The following is a 20,613-nucleotide window of genomic DNA, read 5'->3' as shown; positions in this document are numbered from 1 at the left end:
ACAGAAATCCTAAACCCTGTGTCTCACTCTCTAATTAACCAATCCCTTCACCATTCACCCCGGTGAAACCCTCCTGTCCTCATACAGGTGTCGTCTCCTGTGTAGGATCAAAGTCCAGCCACCAGACACTTCTGGAACATTCCAGGACTCCCGAGCCCCCCAAGGGTGCTCTCGGTGACTCGGCACCTCAGGACTCAGATCCTGAGATCCCACATCCATTCAGTCATTTTGTGTCTCATTATGAGTCCCAGCACCCTGAGCTGTCCCACCAAGTGCCCAGGGAGCAGAAGTGTTGGTTTTGGTTCTCAGCATCCCAAGCTGACCCTCAGGGCATCGCTGTGCCACCGGAGTTCTGCTCCTTCCCTGTGCCCTGTGCTTGGAGCCTGCTCCCTTGGGGCTTGGCAGGTTCCTCTTGTACAGATCAGGCTTTGGAGGGACTCTGCAATCTCAGAACTGCTCTGTGTTCAGCTGGCACAGGCAGCCTTGGATTGGAGTTTGGGGAAAATCAGGCCCTGGGAATGGCTTGATGGTTTCCAGGGATGGGAAGTGTGTTCCTGCATCCCAAGGCTCTGCTGCTGGGGTGACTCACTCGCTTGGAGAGAGATTTGAGCTTCTCCATCTGCCTTGTCATGAGTTTTTGACCTTGGGCAGAGGATTTAATTTGATTCTTGGACAAGATTGCTTCAGTATTGTGTGACTGGTGCTGGAGTTTGAGTAACCACTTCCTTCCTTATTCCTTGTGTCACAGTGCTCTTACTTGCTGCTTTTCCAGGAAGATTTTTGAGCTTTTAAACATTTGTTTAAAAATTCCTCCCCCCCAACAGTGTTTAAGTGAGAATCATTTCATCTGTTTGAAGGGATATGGAGCAGAATATTGACAATGTCTTGTGAAGTTCAGGGTGCTAACTAGCTCCAAGATAGTGCTGACAACTCTTCAAAATGTGCTGGTTTATTCCTTATTTAATATACCTGATTTCTGTTTCAGCACCTCAGCCATGTCTCTCCTATATGAATGTGTGAACACAGTAATAGCAGGTGAGAACTAAAACTTGGAACCTAGAAAAAAAAAACGTGATGAACTTTGTTATCAACTGACACCATCTGTAAAGCTTTATTCTTTAACTTAATGTATTCTAAAATGCAATAAGTCCTGGCAAATTTTGTGTTAGTGTGGGGCTGAAATGCTTTGTTGTCAGTGGGTGAGGCACAGCCACTACAGCTGTGTTGTGTTTGCTGAAGGCAGGTACAGACAATGAGATTATTTATATGCCAGATCCTAAATGTTGCTACAACTACAAAATGTACCAGCAGCAGAATGAAAACAAGTGATGTCTCCTTGCCAAGTTCTCTGATGTGATGATGGATCAGATTTTTTTTTTTTTAATTTTGCAACTTTGCAGTTTAAAAATGGGGCGTAATTCCTTAGAGGAGGCAGTTGGAATTACTGATTGGCAGTTTCAGTTTCTGGGGAAGGGATGTGAACTCCATAGCTGGGAGGGTGAGAGAAAACAAAGGCCAAAAGGGATAACACAGTATTGCAGCCCAGGCTTGGCTGCAGTGTCAGAGTGTGGAGCACAGGGTCATTGACATTCACAGTCCGTCTGTCTGTCTCCTGTGGCTTCCTTGGATAATGGTGCAGAACTTGCTGTGCTGGGTCAGTTCAGAGAGGGAAGAGAGATCTGTCACTCACTGCTGTTCCTTCAGGGAATGATGGAAGTGAGAATAACCCAGAGGGGAATTCATTTGTGGGTGAGAGTGCCCTTCACTGAGATCCAGTGGGGTCATCCTGTGGGTAAGGGGGAATTCACCCACCCAGGACCCCTCAGGGATGGTGATGTCAAACTCAGAGCCAGCAAATGAGCCCTGAAATGCCAGAGGAGCCCCTGGCACCTGCCAGCTCTGGAGGTGACAGTGCCCACAGGCACAGCTGTGCCAGCAGCAGTTACCAGGGTGAGCCCACTTTGCTCCAGTGGGGCTGTGTGCTGCCAGAGCTTTCAGGTGTCCCAAATAATCGACAGTGGCTGGCTTGATTAAAGCTCCAATCTAATCACATTAAACTCCAGGATCCATTGCTGCATCCCATTGCATTAGGAAAGTGCACAATTAAAAATTCAGCTGTACAGTAGCTGCTGATATATTAATAGCCTTGACTGCTATGTGATGTCAGTGAAATAATCCCTAGTGAGAGCAAAAAGGAGCAGCTTTGACCTGGCTGTTGCAGCTTTTTTCTACCTTTACACTTTTTTTCCTGCCCTCTTATTATTACTGTTATGGTATATGACATTACAAGTTTGTCACAACCTTCTCTCCTTCCCCTAGACCCCCAAAAGTCCAGGCAAACAGACAAACAATAATTTAGCAATAAACAGACAAGCAATAATCTTTCCCTGAGCTGGGTGTGGGCTGTTGGGTGGTGTTGCTGCAGTCACTCCAGCACAGAAATTCTGACTGGAATTCGTGCTTCTGTTTCAGTTCTGATCTCTCTGTCCTCGGGGATGCCCAACCACAGCGCCAGCATCCAGGTGGGACCCTGGGTTTGGGGCTTGTTCTGCTCTGCTGGGGGGTCCCAAGGGCCAGGGAAAATGGGATTGTGTTCCTCTGCCAGCAGTTACAGCAGCAGCTCCCTGAAGTGCTCTCACTGTGCAATCCTGCAGATTGAAGCATTCCCTGTATAAATTTTCCTACTTAATTCACTCTGCATTTTAGAGTTTGAGAGTTTTCTCAGCTCTTTTTTTCCTGCTATCAATACAGTCATACAGAGGTTCCTTGTGTTTGGAAGTCTGTTAATGCAACAAAACCCTCTCACCTGGAGACCTCAGGTCTTGGTCAGATACTTCCTTGTGTACTGAGTAAACTTCACAAAGACTTATTTTACTTAAGAGCTGTAATAAACACAGTGTGGTTTTTTTTTCCAGCTTTGTGTGCAGAAGTTGAGGATATTGATAGAAGATTCTGACCAGAACTGTAAGTATGGTGCTTTCTTCATGGAGCTGTTGGCCCCCAAGCCCTGGGGAGATGCTGCAGCAGCCTCAGAGGGGTTGTGCTGTACTGTAAACAGTTGCTGGGGGGTTTAATATGGAAATAATTTTTGATGGTGAGCACTTCTTTATAATAATATTTTTAAAAACAAATGACAGCAATTATTACTGCTGTTTGTGGTCTTGTAAATCTAAACCAGTTCTTTCCATGCTCTGGGATTTCTGGTTTTTATGGACTGGCTGCTTGGAAAGCAGTGCCAGCTATTTGCAGCAGAGTGAGCATAATAGTAAAATGCAAGAGTTTTGACTTACTTTAGTGACTGCAAGGAATACTGGGAAATTTTTAACTTTAAGATTTCATGCTCAGCCCAAAAGAGTATTTCTATATTTGGAAAGAAGTTTTATTTTGTCTTTCACAGTGAAGTACCTGGGCCTGTTAGCTATGTCCAAAATCCTGAAAACGCACCCCAAGTCAGTCCAGTCTCACAAGGATCTCATTCTCCAGTGTTTGGATGACAAAGATGAGTCCATCCGACTCAGAGCTTTAGATCTCCTCTATGGCATGGTATGTTCCTGCATTTATTTCCTCACAGCCCCACTGACCCTGTAGGAAGGTGATGTTTAAGGAAAACATGCAACTTTCTCTGCCCACTCCACAGCAGGACTTTTAATAACAACTTCTATATCTTTTCTGGCACTTAGGACAAGTAAAATATCTGGCTCAGCATGAGGACTTTAAAAATTCTGATTCAGACTGGATGGAGTTTCTCAGTTCAGGCCCTGTTGGAAATCACCCATTTTGAAATCAATTCCATTGGATGTTACTGACTCCTAAATTTGTTTCCTTTATAAGCAAAAATGTTTTAAACTCTTAAACGTTCTAATCTGGCAGTAGAAGAGTCACTTTCTCTTGGATTTCTGTGTTGCTGATAGAAATTCTGATCCTCAGTTCTCCCACGGGAAGGTCATCACAGAATCAGCTTGGTTGGGAAAAGCCTTGGAGATCATAAAATCCAACTTATGGCCATTTGTCAGCCAGGCCTGGCACTAAGGGCCACATTCAGTCTTTCCTGAAACACCTCATAACTTGAACTGACTCTTCTTTAACAAAAACACTGAACAGTATTCAGCAGGTTCATTTTTGAATTGGGGCTCACAGAGTTGGTTCTGGTTTCTTGTGAACATTATATGAGTCCAGCAAAGAGCCAGCAGCTGTTTAACTGGAAGGACTTGGCTGTGTAGGAAAGTGGTTGAACCCTCAAAACCTCTTTACCAGGTCTCCAAGAAGAACTTGATGGAGATTGTGAAGAAGCTGATGATTCACGTGGATAAAGCCGAAGGGACGACGTACCGTGATGAGCTGCTGACCAAAATCATTGACATCTGCAGCCAGTCCAACTACCAGTACATCACCAACTTTGAATGGTCAGTGCTGCCAGCTTTGCCATCACAAAGGCAGTGCAGGGTTGTGTTGGGAAGGATGAAAGTTTGACAAGGAAGTCTCACAGATATGTGTGTTTAGCAGAAAGATTGTGAATGTGGAGTCTGATGAAGGAATAGAGTTGGAAGCAAGTTTTGATATAGAAGAAAAGAATTGCAGAGCCAGTCTTACTGGATAAGGAGGCAAAGGGTGTGTTAGTTAGAAGGGGTTTTTCTGACTTACAGCAAAGGATAAACCTACTTTAAGAAGATGTTTTTACTAAGCAGAAAGATAGCACAGGCAAACAAGTCAGCAAAGTTGCAAGTAGAAAAAAGGTCTCAGAATTTTCCACTGCGAGAAAACTGAAAAACAACTTCTAGCTTAAACTGTAATGTACTAACTTTTAGTGCTTGGAGAATAGTAAAATGAATATGATAATTACAGTAGTTATGATAGGCTATAGATAATAGTTTAGGTATAGATTGGTTCTACTGTATGAAGATGCTCAGCAAAGAAAAGTATATAATGCAATGTAACCAAAGGCACAGGCTCTGTTGTCCAACCACTCTGGCCTGCTGGAACCTCTTGGATGCAATAAACTGCATTTTGAAGAGCAACCTGGAGTCCCACATCCCTCATTTGGGCTCTTAAGTGGCGCCCAGTGTGGGGCACCATTAGTAAGAGCCTGAATGAGGGATGCAGGACTCCAGGCCTGGCTGCAGCTGGAGCTGACAGCTGTGGGCACAGGCTCTGTCACCCACCACCCTGGACTGCTCTAACATGTTAGATACAATAAACTGCATTTTGAAGAGCCCCTGGAGTCCCACATCCCTCATTTAGGCTGCTACAGTGGCACCCAACGTGGGGCACCATTAGTAAGAGAGATTAGGAAGAGCCTGAATGAGGGAGGGATGCAGGTCTCCAGGCCTGCCTGGAGCTGGAGCTGACAGGTGTAGGCACAGCTCTGTCACCCTGGACTGCTGTAACACTTGGATGCAATAAACTGCATTTTGGAGAGCTGCCTGGAGTCCCACATCCCTCATTTGGGCTCTGAAGTGGCGCCCAGTGTGGGGCACTGTTAGTAAGAGCCTGAATGAGGGATGCATGTCTCCAGGCCTGGCTGCAGCTGGAGCTGACAGGTGCAGGCACAGCTCTGTCACCCATGACCCTGGACTGCTCTCACATCTTAGATACAATAAACTGCATTTTGGAGAGCCCCTGGAGTCCCACATCCCTCATTTAGGCTGCTACAGTGGCACCCAACGTGGGGCACCATTAGTAAGAGAGATTAGGAAGAGCCTGAATGAGGGATGCAGGTCTCCAGGCCTGCCTGGAGCTGGAGCTGACAGGTGTAGGCACAGCTCTGTCACCCACAACCCTGGACTGCTGTAACTCTTCGATACAATAAACTGCATTTTGGAGAGCTGCCTGGACTCCCACATCCCACATTTAGGCTCTGAAGTGGTGCCCAACGTGGGGCACCATCAGTAAGAGCCTGAATGAGGGATGTGGGACTCCAGGCCTGCCTGGAGCTGGAGCTCACAGCTGTGGGCACAGGCTCTGTCACCCACCCACCACTGGCCTGCTGGAACATCTTGGATGCAATAAACTGCATTTTGGAGAGCTGCCTGGAGTCCCACATCCCTCATTTGGGCTCTTAAGTGGCGCCCAGTGTGAGGCACCATTAGTAAGAGCCTGAATGAGGGATGTGGGTCTCCAGGCCTGGCTGCAGCTGGAGCTGACAGCTGTGGGCACAGGCTCTGTCACCCACCACCCTGGACTGCTCTAACATGTTAGATACAATAAACTGCATTTTGAAGAGCCCCTGGAGTCCCACATCCCTCATTTAGGCTGCTACAGTGGCACCCAACGTGGGGCACCATTAGTAAGAGGGATTAGGAAGAGCCTGAATGAGGGTTGCAGGTCTCCAGGCCTGCCTGCAGCTGGAGCTGACAGCTGTAGGCACAGGCTCTGTCACCCATGACCCTGGACTGCTCTAAAATCTTAGATACAATAAACTGCATTTTGGAGAGCTGCCTGGACTCCCACATCCCACATTTAGGCTCTGAAGTGATGCCCAACGTGGGGCACCATCAGTAAGAGCCTGAATGAGGGATGTGGGTCTCCAGGCCTGCCTGGAGCTGGAGCTCACAGCTGTAGGCACAGGCTCTGTCATGCACCCACCACTGGCCTGCTGGAACATCTTGGATGCAAACTGCATTTTGGAGAGCAACCTGGAGTCCCACATCCCTCATTTAGTGGCGCCCAATGTGGGGCACCATTAGTAAGAGGGGTTAGGAAGAGCCTGAATGAGGGAGGGATGCAGGTCTCCAGGCCTGCCTGCAGCTGGAGCTCACAGCTGTAGGCACAGCTCTGTCACCCACAACCCTGGACTGCTGTAACTCTTGGATACAATAAACTGCATTTTGGAGAGCTGCCTGGACTCCCACATCCCACATTTAGGCTCTGAAGTGGTGCCCAACGTGGGGCTCTTGCAGGGTTGTGCTCTGATGCCCACCCATCCCTTCCCTTTCCCACAGGTACATAAGCATCCTGGTGGAGCTGACCCGGCTGGAGGGCACGAGGCACGGGCACCTGATCGCGGCGCAGATGCTGGACGTGGCCATCAGGGTGAAGGCCATCCGCAGGTTCGCGGTGTCGCAGATGGCCATGCTGCTGGACAACGCGCACCTGATCGCCAGCAACACCCAGAGGAACGGCATCTGCGAGGTGCTCTATGCTGCTGCCTGGATCTGTGGGGAGTTCTCTGAGTAAGTGCAGGCCTGGTGTGCTCTGAGGGGCAGCTGCTGGGCAAAGCTTTTGCTCACTGAAAGTTGGTTTTGAGAGAGGGTTCAGAGTATGTGCCTTAATGCCACCAAAATGGTTGTTTTTCTCTTGTTGCCTCACACTATTGACTCCCCAGCTCTTTCTAGCCACGACATTTTTAACTAGCTGATCATTTTTCCTGTCTCTCCAGCCTTGCCCACTCATGCAGGAAGCCATAGTAGTGAATCATAGAATCCCAGAATATCCCGAGTCAGAAGGGACCCACAGGGATCATTGAGTTTAACCCCTGTCCCTGCCCAGACACCCCAACACCCCCACCCTGAGCACCCTGGGAGTGCTGGTCTGGGTTGGGAGAGACCTTAGGGACCATCTTGTTCCACCTTGCACCAGCCCAGGCTGCTCAGAGCCCTGTCCAGCTCTGGCACCCTGGGCAGCAGCAGCCACTGAGAGTTCAGGTGACACCAGGGGTGACAGACACGACCCCACTGCCTGCACTGCCTGCACTGCCAGCTCCACACAGGCTCAGAGACCGGACAGCCCATGGAACCTGGAATGTCCTCAGTGGGAAGGGACCCTCAGGGATCATTGATCCAGCCCTGTCCCTGCACAGCCACCCCAACACCCCCACCCTGAGCACCCCTGGGAGCTCCTGCAGCTCTGGCAGCCTTGGCACCATTCCCTGGGCAGCCTGGGCAGTGCCCAGCAGCCTCGGGGGGCAGAACCTTGCCCTGAGCTCCAGGCCAAGGCCTGGCACAGCTGCAGCCCTTGCTGGGCTCCTGTCCCTGTGCCAGAGCAGAGCTCAGCCCCTGCCCCTGTGCCTGCCCTGGGGAGGAGCTGCAGCCCCCGAGGAGCCTCCCCTCAGTCTCCTGGGCTGCAGCTGAACCAGCCAAGTGCCCTCAGCTGCTCCTCAGCCCTTCCCCAGCTCCGTGTCCCTCCTCTGGGCACTCTCCAACAGCTCTGGGTCCTTCTGGTATTGTAGGTATCAGCTGTTAGATCTTAAGATGTTGAAGGAACTCCTTAATCATGAACATGTGCGGTCACCATGTTTGACTTAGTTCTTTCTCTCCTCCCTATTTTGCCCTTGTTAAAAGGTTTTTTGCAGAGCCCCATCTTCCTGGAAATTAAAAATTGTCATTTTTTTTGCTCAAAATTTTTCAGTGCCCACAGTACTGCAATTTTCAGTGTTGTACCAATGTGTTTTTTCAGCTTGAACAGGTGTTTTTGTCACTTGCTTGTGCAGATAGAGCTGTTACCCAGCTTTTATTCTGGTGGATTGGACAGGTGTGGTACTGGAATCTCCTCTTACCAGCTAATTTGGTGTCTCCTTCTAATTGCCACTCTGGGCACTGGCTCCAGTTTAAGTTCACAGTGTAGGTGTGATGTTGGGGGAATGCTGGTACAGCTCAGATCTTCACTTTCTTTAAAAAAAAAAAGTTGTACAAAGAAAACTGCAGCTGAAGAAGTAAGAAAATACACTCTTTTTCCAGTGTTATCACATTTTCACTTAGAAACAACTTGGCTTTATTTACAACTTTTATTATTGCAATACTTTTTTGTGCATCTTCCATTTAGTTGTGAGTGGATAATTTTGAGTAAGAGCATGAGGTCTGTAGAAGTGCTGTGATCGATGTTCTTTTTTGTATAAAGCACTGCCTGTTGGATTTTATTTTTGCTTGCCTTTCATCTGTGTATTCTGTCCTTACAGACACCTGGAGGAAGCAAACCAAACCCTGGAAGCAATGCTGAGGCCCAAAGTTACCACCCTGCCAGGCCACATCCAGGCTGTTTACGTGCAGAACATGGTGAAGCTCTATGCATCCATCCTGCAGCAGAAGGAGCAGGCTGGGGAGAAGGAGGCAGCTCAGGAAATCACACAGCTGATGATTGAACGCCTGCCTCAGTTTGTGCAGAGTGCAGATCTGGAGGTTCAGGAGAGGGTAAGAGGATGAAATGATTTTGGGGTTTATCATGGGAAGCCTTGGAGCAGGTCTCTGGTTCTCTGTGGCTCTGCACATTTTCTATCAGCTGTTATCAGTGACAAAGGCCAGATCTTATTGCAGTTTGATGCCTTATCTGAAGGCTGCCAGCAAGATGTTCACTCAAAACAATTTAATTTTAAAATTATTCAGGCACTTAAGGGCACAACAAGGATCCAGCTAAAAGAGAAGCTTAATATGGACTTTTTACATTTGCTATAAACCTGTAGTTTATGCTGCTGCTCTTAAGTTCCTTAATGGAACAAAACACCTTCTGTTGACTTCACTTGATTTGTTTGGTTCAGCTTGTTAAATATTACTCTGAAACCATTTCTGCATTTGTTTTTAGGCTTCTTGCATCTTGCAGCTAATAAAATACATTCAGAAGCTACAAGCAAAAGAAGTTCCTGTAGCTGAGGAAGTGATAGCCCTGTTTGCTGGCGAGCTGAACCCTGTGGCTCCTAAAGCACAGAAGAAAGTCCCTGTTCCAGAGGGGTAAAGTTCCTTCTCTCTCCCAAACCTTTATTTAAACTTTGAATAATAAAGCAAAGTATATGAAGAGACACTGAAATATTTGAGGGTACTGAGTCAAGCTGTTTGTTTGCTGCAATTCTTCCCAGCCTGGACCTTGATGCCTGGATCAATGAGCCTCCATCAGACAGTGAGTCTGAAGATGAAAAGCCCAAAACAATATTTCATGAGGAGGAACAAAGGCATTCCAGACACAGACAGCCAGAAATAGATGAAGAGGAACTGGCCAGAGTAAGTGAATGTTGAAATGCTTTTCCTTACATAATTCAGTACTAATCTAAGTGGTGCTGGAGCAGTGGGGGCTGCTGTGGAATCTCCATGTAGCCAGGGAGCCCTGGGCTCTCCACAGCTCAGCAAAGCTGATCTCTGATGTGAGCTGATGTTTATGGGCCTGAGCAGCTCCTGTGAATGACTGAACCATGATAGTGCTCAGCAGTGATCCCTCCTTTCCTGCCTCTGACCTCTTTGCTTTCACAGAGAGAACTTGTTATATTCATCTTCACTTCTTCCTCTCCTTGCAGAAAACAGCAACATTCCAGTTGCCATCAAAAATGAATGTCTGGGAAATTATTTGTGATGGTGTTCACGGGGGTTTTTGGTGGAGGGGAGAGATGAGAATGTTGACTCCATATTTCAGAAGGCTTGATTTATTATTTTATTATATATATTACATTAAAACCATACTAAAAGAATAGAAAAAAAGTTCTCATCAGAAGGCTAGCCAAGAATAGAAGAGAATGACAACAAAGGCAGCTCTCTCAGACTCTCTGTCCAAGCCAGCTGATTGTGATTGGCCATTAATTATGAACATCCAAGATGGGCCAATCACAGATTCCCCTGTTGCATTCTACAGCAGCAGATGATAATCAATGTTTACATTTTGTTCCTGAGGCCTCTCAGCTTTTCAGGAGGAAAAAATCCTAAGGAAAGGATTTTTTATAAAATTGTCTGCAACAGTTATTATCTTTAGTCTATAATTAAAAAGCAGAGAGGGTGTTCTGAGGAACATTAGTTATAGTATCATATACAATGGCTTGGGACAGGAGGGACCTTAGAGCTCATCCCATCCCACCCCCTGCCCAGGGCAGGGACACTTCCACCATCCCAGGTTGCTCCAAGCTCTTTCCAGCCTGGCCTTGAACTCCCCCAGGGATGGAATCAGTAATGGTGCCTGCAGTTCTATCCTAGCATGTCAGGTAACTCAGAACTGCTTTAGCACACACAAGCTGCTCTGCTCTTGTCTTTTCACAGTAGTTATGTACTGTTCCAAAAATGCAGGGAGCTGTTGTTTTGCACTTTAGTGTCTTTTGTCTCTTTGCTTACAAACAAACATTGTAACTGCAAATCCTCTTTTGCTTTTAGCGTCGAGAAGCCCGGAAACAAGAACAGGCCAACAACCCATTTTATATTAAAAGCTCTCCTTCCCCTCAGAAGGTGAGTCTGAATTGCAATATCTCACTGGACTCTGCTGTCATTGTGAAGGATCCCTGAATATCAGAGCTGCAGCCTCCTCTGGGATATTTCCCCTGCAGTTCTGACCACTTTATAATGCATGGACTGGAGTGGCTGCCTACAACTGTTTTTATAACTCGTGTTTGTGCTGACAATCTCCTGAGTGCCCTGGTACCCCCAGGGCAGCCTGTGAGAGTCTGTGCAGTTTGTCCCAGCCCTGGCTGATGGCATCACTCACAGGCACCTCACTCAGAGCCCTGCAGAGGGTGACCCTGGAACTCACAATTTATTTTGTGATCAGAAAGTTGTTGTGGTCTCTGAAAACCTTTTTCAGGGAAAGAACTTCCTTTATTCCCTCTGTGTCTCTCTATATCTGAAGGACTGCCCCATATTCCTCAACTCCAATCTCCAAATTTATCTTCTGAAGTGGCAAGTTATTAGCAATAAAACAAACCAAAAATTCTTCATTCTGAGAGCTGCAGTAATTCTTCATTCTGGGAGCTGCAGTAATTCTTCAGGGCAGTAGTGGGGTTAAAAAGCTGTAGCTAAGAGTAGGGTCCTTTATAATAGTTATCAACTGGCTTTAAAACACCCTCTGCTACTACACAGAATTATTAACAAGCTGTTCCATTCCTATCTTTTAAAATGTTCACTTAGGGGTTGAACTGCTTGATGTTTTGTAATATTTCTATTTACAGAAATTTGTGCTGGCAGTGCTCAGAAAGTAACAAATCTTTCTTTTCCCAGCGATACCAAGACACTCCAGGGGTGGAACATATTCCTGTGGTCCAGATTGACCTTTCTGTCCCATTAAAAGTTCCAGGTAAGCACAACTAATCTTTTAAATTTAATTAAAGAAATTCACTTTAGCAAAAGTCATAATTCTTTCTTAGGACTTCCACCTGAGGTTCTGAAGGGCAAGGAACACACTTCCATTAGAGTCTTAAATATATCTCCTTAATTTACATTTGGAAATAGTACTTTGCAGTCTGAGTTCCTTTCAAGATAATATTAGAAGTAGTTCAGTGATTAGGAATGTCATGCAGCCAGGTCTGTAGCATGTAGAGGAACCACTGTTCTGTGTGGGAGCAGTCACCTTGAATGGAGGAGATGAAGGAGACATGAAATAGAATCTAATGGTAGAGATACTGTTTGAATATCTTATTTCAGTTATCAGAAGTGGTTGTGTATCTAAGGAGTGGTTGGATACAGCACTGAAAAGCTGTTGATAAAGTTCTTTACATTACAAGTACAGCAGCAATGTCACCAATTTGTCACAGAGAAAAAATGTGGGCCTTTGTCAGGGCCGAGCCATTTGTCGGTGAGGGGAGACTCAGACACTCAATATGAGTGATAAGCAAATTCCGTTTATTGAAGAGAGCATCAGACACTTATACAGCGAGTAATAAGCTTATGAATATTCTGTAAGCCAAGCAATCTATTGGTTAAACTATACCATCAACTCTTCCTCATTCCTTAGGGGGGTTACATGTCTCTTTTCTCATGTCTCTTTCACTGTTTGTTATCCTACCACAGCTAGGCCCAAGGACACTGCTATCTTGCAGGTGCCGGACTTGGAATTAGCCATGGTTTTGTACTTTTCCATTTTCTAGCAGCTAAATTCCCAACACCAATTCTCCTTAAAATCTCAATGTTTGGGTGCTCCTTGTAATGCAATAATGCAGCCAAGAATGAGAGAGCAGGGTTGAGCTCTGTCCTGTTTCTGGAGAGATGCAGTGCACAGCAAAGCTGGTGCCTGGGGGGCTGTGTGGAAGCACAGAGATGTGGATGAAGCTGGAATCACCAGCAGGGCACACTCCTGTTGTGGTGTTTCAGTGCCCAGTCCATGTGCTCTGTACCTGAAAGCAGCTTGGCTTTCCCCAGGAATGCCCATGTCAGACCAGTATGTGAAACTGGAAGAAGAGAGAAGGCATAAACAGAAACTGGAGAAAGACAAGAAAAAGAAAAAGCAGAAAAAGGAGAAGAGAGGGAAACACCACCGGCACAACTCCCTGCACACAGAGAGTGAGGAGGACATTGCTCCAGCTCACCACGTCGACATCATCACAGAGGAGATGCCAGAGGTCAGTTCCTGTGCTTGGCCTCTGGGATTTATCTGTGTGCAGCTCTTGAGAGGTTTTTGCCCCCACAGCTGCAGCCAGTCTGTGATGTGGCAGTTCCAGAGCTGTTTCAGAAGTGACTGAGATGATCCCAGGCTGTTCTTTGCAGGGGAAGAAATTACAGTTTATTTTTTTTCACAAAAAGACAAAAATTGCCACTGAAGCTATTAAAGTCAAAACCAACCAAACAATGTTCATCCCTGCTCTAAAAGTAACACTGTCCAAATAGCATTTATTATGCTCTGCTGCTTCACTTTGACAGTAACTTGCTGTCTAGTCAGCAGCTTTGCAGCTGATGATAATTAATTGCAGATGCTAATGATGTAATCTGTATTTGTTTCTAAAATTTCCTTTAATCAAAACCGAACAGCAGCAATTCAAGTCCTGCTGTTTATGAAGAAGGGGTTTCTGTTCCAAATTAATCTTGAAACTGGCTGCTGCACTGAAGTGCATTGTTCCCATAACTTACTGAGCCTGACTGCAGCTGGCCTCTGCAGGGTTCACAGGCTCAAAAAAATGTTAATTTGGGTTGTGTTAAGCTTGAGTTTGAAAATTGCAGTAGTTTGCTGCCTCAGTGGGTGTCTCTTTACTCTCCTGCAGAATGCTTTGCCCAGTGATGAAGATGACAAAGATCCCAATGATCCCTATAAGGCACTTGACATAGACCTGGATAAGTAAGTGCAGTTTGTGTGTGAGTTCACTGAGTTGCTGAGGGAGTGCCTGAGGGCAGGGCTGGGGCTGAGCAGGCAAAGCACAGCAGGCCATGAGGGGAGAAGGCTGAAGGCTCTCCCATGGCTTTGAGACCTCAGGTGCTCATCCAGCTTTGGCTCCCACTGCAGCCTGGATGATAAAATCTCAACTCCTGAGTATGGGAGGGGTTTGGGAGTGGCTGGGGAGTCACTAAATGTAGTGTGAGTGTGACTGAAGGAGTCTGGGAGCACAGACAGTGTCACTGGATCAGGGGGGTTACTCTGAGGGTTGGGTGTCTCTCTGCTGTCACCTGTGTTGGCACTGAGTGTGAGCTGTGTCCATCTGTCCCCCTCAGAAGCTGTGTCCATGTTGTGTCACTGACCAGAGACACCCAGGCTGTCCCACCCACTGCCCTGTGCCCTGCAGTCCCACTGTTGGGTTGTTGTGCTGTGACTGAGCTGTGTCACCCCTGTGCCAGTGCCAGCACTGAGCCCTGGGCTGTGCAGTGTTGCACAGGGAGATTGGCTTGGATTCTTTTACAAAATCACCATGCTAAAAATAATTGCTGATTTATGGTCCAGGGATGCCTCCTGTAAATTTGTAAAGACTGTGCAGGCCCATGTGGGTGTGTGTGGGATCTCTCTCTTCCTCTGATACTTGAGTCTGTGCCTTTCTTTGCAGTTCCAAATTTATAGGGCTTTGGCCTCTCAGTACCTTGTGAAAAAATGAATAAAACACTTTCTGAGGAACTCCTGTTTTGGAAGGCCAAAATCTGCAGTGACAGATATATAAAAGGAAATGAATTTCTGCCTGTAGCCCCTGTATTTGCATGGTGATTCTCAGCAGCACTGGGGGCTGTGCTCAGGAGGCATCCAGGGCTCTGGATTGTTCCATCCATTCCCTCCTGTGCCGTGGGTGCTGTGCTCTCCTGTCATGGTTTCTCATGTCTGTGTCCTCTCTCTTTCTTTCTGTGCTTGCACTGCTCTGTCTGTCACGCTCACACGCAGTCTGGTTTCAGGGAAGCCTCCCAGGTAAGGAGATCTCCTGAGAGTTGGCCTTTGTCAGGGTGGTTGATTTTGGACAGGGCACGTCCTTGAAGGGTGGTGGAACTGTTAACTCAGAGACTCTCACATTTGTGAGTCTGTTTTGTCACTGGCTTTCAGCACCAGTGCTGTTCCTCTACAGATATATATGAAATAGTAAAAGATGAGGCCTGTTTGTTGCTCAATTAAAAAATTAATTGGTTCTGGTTCTTAATGCAATATAAGCAAAAACATTGAGGCAGTTAAGGCCATTAGAAATCTTCCTGAAGTTGTGTTTGCTGTGCCAATGTGAAAATTAACATTAAATGAAAGCTAATAAATAGAAAAATATGCAGTTGGTGAAATTCTTGCTGATTTCTGGAAATGTTTGACAAGAATGAGAGAAATTTTTGTAGTGTTTTTTTTCCTAAGTAATGGATTTAGGATGCAGTGTAAATATCACCTGCTGTTGGTGCTTTTTGCAAACAGGTGTTTGAAGTTACATTTAACTTACAAAATGTGATAGTACAGTAGAAATTCCTAGTGCAAACTTCCAAAATAAAAATTACTTAGAATAATTCCCAGTTAGGCTGATCAGTTCATCAAGAACAACAAACCCCACACCCTTCAAGGGCTGCTGGAGCCATGCTGACATTCCACTGCTGAAACTTCCCCTCTGCTGGAAATGCTGTTCCACATCCCTGCTTTTCCTTGGAGAGAGGGATTCCATGGAAACACAGTGGAACATGGAGCTGTTCCTCAGCCTCTGCTGGCACCTCTAAGGGTTAAACAGCAAAACCTTGGCTCTGTCACCTTCCAGTTGTTCCCTCTGACTCCTAACCCACAAGGGCAATGTCTGCAGTGCATAAGTAAACTCCAGGTGTGGAAGTGTGCACTGATTTTAGGCTTGGGGGCCCAGCTCCCTCAGAACAAAGCAGAGGTTGTGTGGCTGAGGGAGTGTGTGCAGCAGGTAATGGACTCTTTCTTTTCAAGACCTTTAGCAGACAGTGAGAAGCTGCCAGTGCAGAGACACAGGAATGTGGAGACCCTGAAGTCACCAGACTCAGAAGTTCCCCTAGTAGAGAAGAAGAGCAAGAAACCTAAAAAGAAGGAAAAGAAACATAAAGATAAAGAGAGAGATAAAGGAAAGAAGAAAGAGAAAGAGAAAAAGGTGGTAGAGGAAGAGGAGGAAGAAGTAAAAAAGGTAATTCTCCAAGATTTGCATTATTTTAGCTCCTGCTGTTATTTATTGCTGAGTTCATTTTGTTGCCTAGGAACAGTTGCATTTAACAGTTCAAACAGCTCAATGCATTCACCCTCTATTTCCTTCAATTTTTACTACTGTAGCAGCAGGTATTTAAAGATTTCTGTTAATAAAAATAACACTTACTGAGCCTCCTTAGCTAGCAGAATTCAGCTTACTGCAGCCTACACAGCAGATCTGCCAGAGCTCACGTGGAGCTGAGTTTGCTGATATTTTGTCTGTTCTCCAAGTGGGGAACTCCTTAGCAAAATATCTGGAACTGGTTTTGTGTTGTTTGTGGTGCATCCTGTCTCCCATGTGCTCCAGAACCTTTCAGTTACAAACCCTGCCCATGGCTGCCAGTTGCTGTCAGGATTTGAAGCATCCTCCTGTTAATCCCCTGCAGAGCTGCACATTCCCTCTGCCCTGCAGCCCTTGGGATGCCAGGGGTGCCCTGCCCTGCTGTGGGGGTGCTGGGCCTGCCTTTGGAAGTGCTCAAAGACTGAGGTGAAACTTCTTGGTGTGTTTGCTCCTGAAGGTGCCACAGCATCTGAGCATGAGGAGCGCTCTGCAGTGCTGCATTTCCATGGGAACTTCAAATTTTGGTTTAATTGTTGTAGATTCACAGAATCCCAGACTGGATTGGGTTCAAAGGAACCTTAAATCCCATCCAGTGCCAGCCCTGCCATGGCAGGGACACCTCCCACTGTCCCAGGTGCGCCCAGCCTGGCCTTGGGCACTGCCAGGGATCCAGGGGCAGCCCCAGCTGCTCTGGGAAATCCATTCCAGGCATGGATTCCACAATTCCTGATTCCCAATCTCCCACCCAGCCCTGCCCTGTGGCAGTGGGAGCCATTCCCTGTGTCCTGTCCCTGCAGGCCTTGTCCCCAGTCCCTCTGCAGCTCTCCTGGAGCCCCTTCAGGCCCCAAAAGGGGCTCTGAGGTGTCCCTGGAGCCTTCTCTTGTCCAGGTGAGCAGGCCCAGCTCTCCCAGCCCTTCCTCATAAGGCAGATGTTCCATCCTTGTGATCATTTTGTTTTGGTTTTCTTTTGTTGCTGTTGGATTTTTAATTTGATTTTTAAGAAATATCTAAAAACAATGATCATGTTTTTGTTTTTTTTTCTCTCCTGAAATTCAGGGGGAAGACTTGGATTTCTGGCTCTCCACTGCTCCACCAGCTGCTCCCACACCCCAGCCACAGGTAGGAATCTTCCCCCATCAGAAGAAACTTCTGTGTTGTTCCTTGCTTTGGGCTGTGCAGGAGTGCTGTGTCATGCTGCAGCACAGAGGGGAACATCAGCTCCATCTCCTCTCCTTCCTGCTGGGCAGCACAGATATTGTGTCTGCCCAGTTCACAGGAGCTGCAATGGGAGACTTGAGGCTCATTCTGTGCAGGTCAAGGAATAGAAATAGAAATACAGATGCAACTCCAGCCTTGGTTGATTTTGTTATTGATGAGTGTAATGTTATACAGTTGTATGGTTTTATTTCCCAGTATGAGGTAGACTCTGGCAATATTAATAGACATGAGAGACAGAGTGTGAAAGAAAAATTCTCATGAATTTTGATGGGAAATTTTAGAGGAAGAGACAAAGATAGAAGGGGATGGATTCCTTGGAGGAAATCTGAATCATGTCCTCAGGTGATCATATTTGCTGGGTTTCAGAGGCATAAAATGAAAGCCTTGATACCATGTTAGCCTAATGTCATTTCTGAAATAACACTTGTGGGGAGTTGTCACTGTTGAGTTTCCTTTGCTGTGGGATTGGGTTGTTCCAGCTGCTCTCCATGAGTGTCAGAATCCTTGTGCTCCTCCCCTCAGAGCGAGCCTGCAGTGGGCACTGCTGTGGTGGCTGAACCCCAAGGGGTAACAAAAGAAGAAAGGGAAGAACAAGATGAGGAGGAGGATGATGAAGGAAAGGTAAGTGGTTCAACTGAAGAGGAAATTGCCTCAAGGATGCTTAAATTAGGTATTAGAAAAGATTTTGTTGTTACTGTTTTTTAATGGAAAGGATTGTCAGGCATTGGGACAGGCTGCCCAGGGCAGTGGTGGAGTCCTGTCCCTGGAAATGTTCAGAAAACCTGTGGGTGTGGTGGCACTGGGCTGATGGTTGGACCCGATGATCTTAAAGATCTTTTTCAACCTTCACAATTCTCTGGTTCTATGAAGTTGCTGTCACCTTTCAGCCATATTCTCCTGCTGTCTCAAACTCCTTAAAAAGCAGCACAGAGGATTTACCAACAGCATCTGTTCAGTGCAGTGACTGCCTGCAAATGTTGCATCCTTGGGGAGCTGTGACCTCCTCCTGTCCCTGAGCCAAGGGACAGCTCCCAGTTAAAGTTTCCAAACAGTTGGAGAGATTCAGCCCTGTGCTGTTCCCAGCTCACTTTGGGATAAGGTGTGGGGAGCAGGGTTTACTGGGACTACACATGGAGTCACTTTTGGGATTTAAGGAATGGTAGCTCAGTTTTGGGTTCTGCTGTAAAAGGAAACTTTGCACAGTCCAGGAAATGCAGAGAGTGGGAGTCTGGAGATGGAAGTGTGGTAGAGGAGTCATTGCTAGAATCAAGGGTTCCTTTAAGGGTTGTTGTAGTTTCTTGTTCTTTTTGGTAGAAATCCTCCAAGCATAAGAAGAAAAAGCACAAGAAAGAGAAAGAAGAGAAATCAAAGGATAAAAAGAAATCCAAAAAGAAGAGTCATCCCAGCGAGGAGGAGCCCCCGGAGTCGGTGCAGAATGGGACACTGGAGGATGAGCCACTACCAGTGAGTAGCTGTAGTAAACCCCTCAGGTTTAGCCAGGGCCCCTTGGAGAACAGAATGCTGACACAGCGGCAAAGAAGTTTCCTGTCTCCAGGGACATCCGCCTTGTACCTTATCCCTACAGCCATGTAAGGCAATATTGTGTTAAACCCTACTATTGGTCACTTATGGTCACTCTGACACCTTTGCCATTGGTCAGGATTGGATCCAGGCCAAGGGTATAAAAGTAGCACACTGTACCCCTGCTAACTGAGAAGAAGAAGAGCTGAGACCCTTCAGGGACCCTCCAATAAAGCCATACTCGTGGAACAGCCAGCGTCTTCTGCTTCTCCTCTCTCTACCCTCTGCTGGAGCCTTAGGCCAAGGGAAAAGCTACCTAGCAAGCAAAGCTGAAATCACAAGAGCTGCCTGATCACTGAGAGCTGAATATTCCCTGCTTGCTAGGGGCTGACCCGCGGCCTTGGTCTGAGAGCGAGCTGGCTTCTGGCACCCAGTGCCCTTGGGGACTGAGCTCTGGAGCTGGAACAGCTTGCACAGGATAAGACCAAGCAAGGCTCATTTAAGTAGCTGTGCCCAGGCCTGGGGACAGGGAGAGCTCAGCTGCTTGGCAAGGTGGGCAGTGCCAGCTCTTCCCAGAGCCAGCAGTTCTGGTGTCACTGTGCTCTCTCTTGTTTTGCAGCCCATGTCCAGTTATCGCCTTCTCGCTGAAAACCCCTACATCAAAATGGTGAGTTGGGGCTGTTCTGTGTGCCCTGGGGCTGGGGGAGTGACTTTATGTAGCCATCACACAACTGAAGAGCTGTTTCAGTCCCAAGCTCTATTTCCTTTCCTTTGGGTGGCCCACTTCTATTTCTAAGTTGGTATTTTCCCAATCCTTAGCTGATCACCAGTGCATTTCCATAATGTTCTAGCTACACCAAATTGCCTCCCTTTTGAACCTGGTTTTAGCCCTGGATAAAATGGGGATAAATGTCTTCTGTGTTCTGTTTCTTGAAGTCTGACTCTTTCCTGTGATATTTTTCCCTTCATTTGCAGACCTATGATATCCAAGGAAACCTCCAGCATGACAGCCAAGTGACAGTGTCTGTTATCTTTGAGAACAAAAGCACTAGCTTCCTTAAGAGCATGGAACTGAATGTCCTGGACTCTCTCAACACTAAAATGCTCCGACCAGAGGGATCATCAGTACACGATGGGATCCCTGTGCCCTTCCAGCTCCCCCCTGGTATGCACAGCTTTGCACAGGGCTCTTGGAGTGTGGCTGGCCCTGCACTGCCCTCCTGTGGAAAGAGCTGCTTGAACTTCTTGCTGTTTTCCAGAAAAGCATCTCTGCCTGGCTGTTGCTGGGCTTTGCCACAGTCCCTGGAGAGGATAAGCCTTCTCCCAGTGTGGCTCTGGTGCAGGTGGTTCTGCACAGCAAGAGCAAAGCCTTTATCTAGGGCTGGGAGTCCAAATGTCTGAGTTCCTTTTCCAGGTGCCCGCAGGCTGGCACACCTTTGACTACAGGAATCCAAAATTCATGATGTGTTTGCTATGAGGTTTAAAATAAAACAAGGGAGTAGGTTTGTGAAGCATTAGAATCCACTCTGGATTTATTCTGGAGCTCTTGTCCCACTGTTGGAATGGCAGAGGCC

General features: G+C 46.9%; 1 protein-coding gene across 2 annotated transcripts in view; it reads left to right on the top strand.

Moving 5' to 3' along the window:
• Nucleotides 1–20,613, top strand: part of AP3D1 (adaptor related protein complex 3 subunit delta 1) — a 49,102-nt gene that overhangs the window by 23,118 nt on the left and 5,371 nt on the right. Inside the window, exons 9-28 of one of the 2 annotated variants that reach the window (XM_074529024.1) lie at nt 986–1,035; nt 2,473–2,522; nt 2,916–2,964; nt 3,398–3,543; nt 4,255–4,403; nt 6,939–7,169; nt 8,891–9,122; nt 9,511–9,656; nt 9,782–9,923; nt 11,055–11,126; nt 11,892–11,967; nt 13,029–13,228; nt 13,865–13,938; nt 14,962–14,985; nt 15,970–16,180; nt 17,357–17,419; nt 18,041–18,139; nt 18,833–18,982; nt 19,659–19,706; nt 20,015–20,204. In XM_074529024.1, coding sequence (XP_074385125.1) covers nt 986–1,035; nt 2,473–2,522; nt 2,916–2,964; nt 3,398–3,543; nt 4,255–4,403; nt 6,939–7,169; nt 8,891–9,122; nt 9,511–9,656; nt 9,782–9,923; nt 11,055–11,126; nt 11,892–11,967; nt 13,029–13,228; nt 13,865–13,938; nt 14,962–14,985; nt 15,970–16,180; nt 17,357–17,419; nt 18,041–18,139; nt 18,833–18,982; nt 19,659–19,706; nt 20,015–20,204 — 2,402 coding nt within the window. The remainder of the gene's footprint in view (nt 1–985; nt 1,036–2,472; nt 2,523–2,915; nt 2,965–3,397; nt 3,544–4,254; nt 4,404–6,938; nt 7,170–8,890; nt 9,123–9,510; nt 9,657–9,781; nt 9,924–11,054; nt 11,127–11,891; nt 11,968–13,028; nt 13,229–13,864; nt 13,939–14,961; nt 14,986–15,969; nt 16,181–17,356; nt 17,420–18,040; nt 18,140–18,832; nt 18,983–19,658; nt 19,707–20,014; nt 20,205–20,613) is intronic. The other variant, XM_074529025.1, reaches the window with a different exon arrangement.

The sequence above is a fragment of the Zonotrichia albicollis genome, chromosome 29 (assembly GCF_047830755.1).
Source record: "Zonotrichia albicollis isolate bZonAlb1 chromosome 29, bZonAlb1.hap1, whole genome shotgun sequence".
NCBI lineage: Eukaryota > Metazoa > Chordata > Aves > Passeriformes > Passerellidae > Zonotrichia > Zonotrichia albicollis.
The sequence above is the reverse complement of the archived record's forward strand: the minus strand, read 5'-3'. Positions and strand labels throughout refer to the sequence as shown.